The sequence below is a fragment of the Egretta garzetta genome, unplaced genomic scaffold (genome assembly GCF_000687185.1).
Source record: "Egretta garzetta isolate BGI_Z169 unplaced genomic scaffold, ASM68718v1 scaffold168, whole genome shotgun sequence".
NCBI classification, from domain to species: domain Eukaryota; kingdom Metazoa; phylum Chordata; class Aves; order Pelecaniformes; family Ardeidae; genus Egretta; species Egretta garzetta.
In genome coordinates, this window is record NW_009260675.1 from 1563137 (window position 1) to 1567990 (window position 4854).

Consider the following 4854-nt stretch of genomic DNA (forward strand, 5'->3'; position numbering starts at 1 on the left):
GAAAGGTTTCCCTCTTAGGCAGCCTTACCACTTACTGCTGGGAAGTCTAGCCGGTGGGTCGAAACCATCGTGCCTGTTCAGAGCTGAGGAGCAAAGGTGAGGGCTCTGCTGAGGAGCGCTGTATTGTGGGTGCAGCCAGGGGCAAACAGGAGATCATCTGTGGGGTAGGCAAGGGCCAAATTTCCACATAAAACTCCTTACAAGCCTTTTGGTTGGGTCGGTACTGCAGAAGAAGAAATTAGAGATCAGCCCTGAGAGGCTACACAGTGTTTTATGTGGCAATAGGACCAGTTCATCTCCTAAAGCCGCCCCTTGTTTCAGAGGATCTTGCCTTTGTGTCTGGAGTACGTGCCTGGTTTGAGCTTTGGCAGTGGCATCTGTAGACGTGTTTCTTGCTGCCCTTACCATTCATCTTTCCTCTCTCTTCTGTATTTAAGCATTTATCCTGCTCTTTTCCCTGCCCCAGGTTACGATGGAGCATTTCTGGCACTTGGATTTATTACCTTCTTCAGTCTTGTAAACTTCTTTAGTATGTTTACATGTTTTGAAAGTTTGGGGAATTTGCTGCCTCTTATGATTTAGGAGAGCATTGAGCATCTCACACTCAAGCCCTTCGATAGCTTCCCCCTCGCCTCCTTCTCCTCCTCTTTGTTTGCTTCAGTCAGTGACCTCTGAAACTACTCCCTTTCATTTCCATCCTGCTGTTTGGTGACTAAATACAGTCCCCTCTGGCTTTAATTACTCAGCTGCTCTTCTGCTCCCAGCCGAGCATCGCTGCCAGCGACTTCGCCCCCCGGCCTTGGTGTGCTTTGTATCTCACTGCTCTGTTGTCTGCTCCCCCTCTTGTGTCTTTGCGATAAAATACCGCAACGGCTTTTTCTTGCTTGTTGGAGGTTTGTCCTTTTCCTCCCCCTTAGGAGTTTGCCTCTAATGAGAAACGGGGATGGTTTCTCTGCCGAGAGCGAGACTGGGAGCCTGGCTGTGCCAGTGCCGAGGCGTGGCCTTCCTCTTCTGCTAGCACCTGAGCTCCTGTCCCGGCAGCTGTCGGAGCGGGACCCTCTAGGAGGAGGGAGGCCATTCCCTTCCCGTGGTGTTGGCTGTGCAGTGGCTGCTGCTTGGTCGGGTCTTGTTGGGTGCCTGAAACTGGCTAAGGCAGATCAGATAAAAGTTCTGTGGATTCAGGGAGGTGCAAGCAGAAAGGGTGGTCTAGAGACTTAAAGCCCAAATACCTAATTTTTCTGGTCTGTGATTCTTGAAGAGGGTCTGGAGATCAAAGGTAAAGTAAGGGGCTGGTGTGCTCTCCAGCTCTGCAGATGTTTCCAGCCAAGGGACTGTCTAAGCTGGCGGCTGGGCTTCCCTTGCTGTGTCAGATGGCTGTTGCCAGGCCTTTCTTCCATGAATTTGTCTGATCCCTTTTTAATTTATGCACGCTTCTGGCATCTAGGGGGTTTCCTGTGGTGATGAGTTCCACAGTTGAGTTATGCAGTATGTTATATTCATGTGAGAGCCCTCTGCTCCAAGACAGACACTGTCCTGTATAGGAATACACCAAGCTACTTCCATGTACTGTAACTCCTGTCCATCATTAGTGAGATTGTGATGTTTTAATCCTACCAATCCATGGAAGATGCACAACAGAGAGACATGATGAGGCCTCAATGTATGCTATTGAGTTGGGGTTGATTTTTAAATCGTTTTCAGGTGTTTTTAAAGCAAGCTGTTTGATTTCTAGGTGGCTCTGGGAGGAGGTGACTCGGTTGTGCTCTCTAACGTCATTGACGAGCTTGTAAGGTTCCGTGCAAAGGTCCGTCATTATGCGCTTGCTCTGCCAGAAGAAGCATCAGAAGCTACGCCGATGGAGGGTGCCACGGGAGCCAAAGGACCGAAACAAGAACAAAAGGAAAAGAGGCAGCAGTTAATGCAGGAGAGAAAACCCCTCCTGGAGGCTTGTGACAGCCTGCGTGGAGACCTTGCAGCCTTTGGAATCCACATAAAGGTAGAAGACGGTGACCCTCTTTGTGAGACCATTAGTAATTTTTTTTAAGAGTGTGTTTATTTTCGCCCTTCGTGCCCCTTTGGTAGCTTTTCAGCGTTGTGCCCTGCTCCCTGTACAACTGCAGCAGCAGGAGGTGGAAGTTAAGCCCTTGCCTGGTTGTACTGCTAGCTTGCTCTTCTGCTCCCCCTCAACCTCGTGTCTCCATGCAAGCTGTAGCTAATTCTGCAGTTACGCTACTTCTGCAGTTACTAAGGGTGTGTTATTTAGCCACTGAAAATCCCATAATATTCAGCAATCCCCAAGTTGGCCACGTTCAGTCCAGAAGGAAAGGTAGGAGTAATGCGTGCAATCTTTAAAAATGTAGATTACAGAGGAACTGGAAAGTAAACTGAGATGACTTGTGAAAATAATGCCTTCCCTCTACCCTCCCCACATTGCCCCACCAAAAACGGTAAGTCCCCACAAGAAGGCCTCTTCTGTCTTCAGCAGTTCCCAACTTCCCAACTGTTAATGAGCCTTAAGTACTTTGCCCCATTCCTGTACCCCTCCTCTCTCTGCCCTGCTTTCTACTTTCAGCCCACGCCTAATGCCGCTGTTCTGTTCCTTTTCCATTACCCCAATGGTGTCTTCTGATCAAGACAAATCCCTTCACACTGGCTTACTGTCTCCTCCTGGTTTCAAGGTGCTGCATTACCTCTTTAAGGGGTGTTGCTTCTTCCAGTTCCCCTTGCTTCACTGCCCCTATCGTCTCTGCTCCAGCCCTCGTCGGGTCAGCGTTGTTCCTTGGTGTGCAGAATAATCCTCCACTTTCTCTCCAGTGTCCTTCTCCCTCCCTCCAGTTCACGCTGCTCCATTTTTTTTTTCCTTGCTCGGGAACTGAGCCTTGCATAGTCTCCTTGCGTTGTTTTGCCAATGGGAGGACGTAAAGCACAATGACATTAGGGAGTGACAGCATACATCCTCTTTAATTGCTGAACGCGAGAGCTGTCATTTGTCAGCACAGCTATTAAACCCAAATATGAAGTGCGGTCAGCTGTCTCAGATGCCAGCTGGGGTGAGGGCCAAAGTGCAGTGGTGGTGAGCTGCAGCTGGGAAAGCGAAGGAAGACTGTGGGAAGCTGGAACACCTGCTTCCTTAACTTGCTTGTACGTGGCTAAATCCTTGCTCTGCTTAGCTGTCAGGGAAGCTTGCAAATCCAAACAACTGCACCAAGACAGCTCTTGGGGAAGAAAACTCCCTTTTGATCTATTTGGCAAACCGGCTGCAGCCCCACCCCCCACCCTTTTGAAGATTTGTTTTGGGTTGGTTGTTTTTTAAAGGGATTTACGGACATTTAATAAGGTCCTAGAAATTGGCCTTAGCCAGGATTCAGCCCATTCCATTTATTCCTTTTTTTTTTTTAATAACCAGAAGCTCAGCACAATCTGTCTCCTGCTTGTCCCAGAGTAGTTTGCTCCTGATGATGAAGCATGCATGCCCACAGGAGCACAGGCAGCACGTGTCCAAAGCTGAATTCTGGCTTTTTTTGCTGCTTAATGAGTGGAAGTATCTGAAGGTGTGCTGTGAAGGTTGCCCAGCTCTTGCCTTTGCAGATCCCAGAAGAGTCCTGCAAATCGAGCGATGCAGCTCTGCAGTTCCTGGCCCCTGTTCCCAGAGCAAATGCGTGACAAGACACGGCCCAACCCAAAGCAGGGTGCTTGCCCTCCTTGTGCACAGCACGAGTCTGCTTGGCTGGGTTGGTTGGCTGCCCTGGGTGGGCCATTGCCAAAAACATCGCTGTAACACAGCACCAGGGTCCTGCACGCCTCGTAAGCACTTGCAGGAAGCAATCCGAATTTCTCTTTTCTACCCAGCCTCCAATTTCCGTGAAACTTCTACAAGCCCCACGATACGCATGTGGTATTGTGTCCGTTCATGTGCTCTCCCTCTGCCATGTGTGGCCAACGTCCACCAGCAGCTTCTCACGTCCATGTGCGGGAGGGAAAGCAGCAGAGCAGATGAGGCAGATGAGCCTCATCTCCGCCTGGTGCTGGCTAGGAACCCCTGGTCTGGGGCTGGGCGGGGAGGGGTCGGCAGCTCTAGGGTGCGAGTAGCAGCTTGGAGAACGCGAGTAACTTAATTCCCTTAAAAATCAGCCTTTGTAGAAAGCTGTACTTTTCTCCTTCGGCTTCTAAATCTGCGACTGCTGTAACGCTGGCTTCTTCCCTCCTGCTGCTCAGCGTGGACAATGTTTTGCCTGTTGGAAGTTACAGAACTTGCAACAAACTGCTTAAAATACCCACTGGTCTTTTGATGTTGTTATGGTGTGCTCAAAATGCAAGCTAGGTGAAATGTAGCAATTTGGTATTGATGCATCAGTTTTCACTTTAATACAAAGAAAATTCTACGCTGTATTCCAGCCTCTCTCCTGAGAGTCAGAGCTCAGGTAATGTTGCCATGTTTCAGGGGTCAGATTAACTGTTAACTGCAGCCAAACAGCAAGATCTTAACAGTCAGAAACGCTCAGTTTGACTGTTAATATTCTCTTTCAAAAATAGGACAGTATTGCATGGCAGGTATTTACAGCAGCAGGCTACTGTCCTAAAATGCAGGAGGAGATGAGCTGTGTTAGGCCATATATTCTCATGTATTGGCCATAAGAAAAGCTGTTTTGCATGTATAGGAGCCATTTAAAAATGAAAATGTGATTGCCCGTGTTTAACAGTTACTCGTAAGAGAGAGTGCCTACACCCCCCGGCAGTGTCCCACGCTAAAGAGGCAACATTTCTACCGGGGGGGTGTGGTTTTTTTCCTTCATGACTGGGACGAATTGTTTGGGTTTGGTTTACAACTCGGAGCGTTAGTACTGAGGGCATTCC

General features: G+C 49.0%; 1 protein-coding gene across 6 annotated transcripts in view; it reads left to right on the forward strand.

Moving 5' to 3' along the window:
* The window catches only part of CARS2 (cysteinyl-tRNA synthetase 2, mitochondrial), a 34861-nt gene that overhangs the window by 29552 nt on the left and 455 nt on the right, over positions 1–4854 (forward strand). For all 6 annotated transcript variants that reach the window (XM_035901142.1, XM_035901138.1, XM_035901143.1 and 3 more), the window contains one exon: positions 1733–1996. In XM_035901142.1, coding sequence (XP_035757035.1) covers positions 1733–1996 — 264 coding nt within the window. The remainder of the gene's footprint in view (positions 1–1732; positions 1997–4854) is intronic.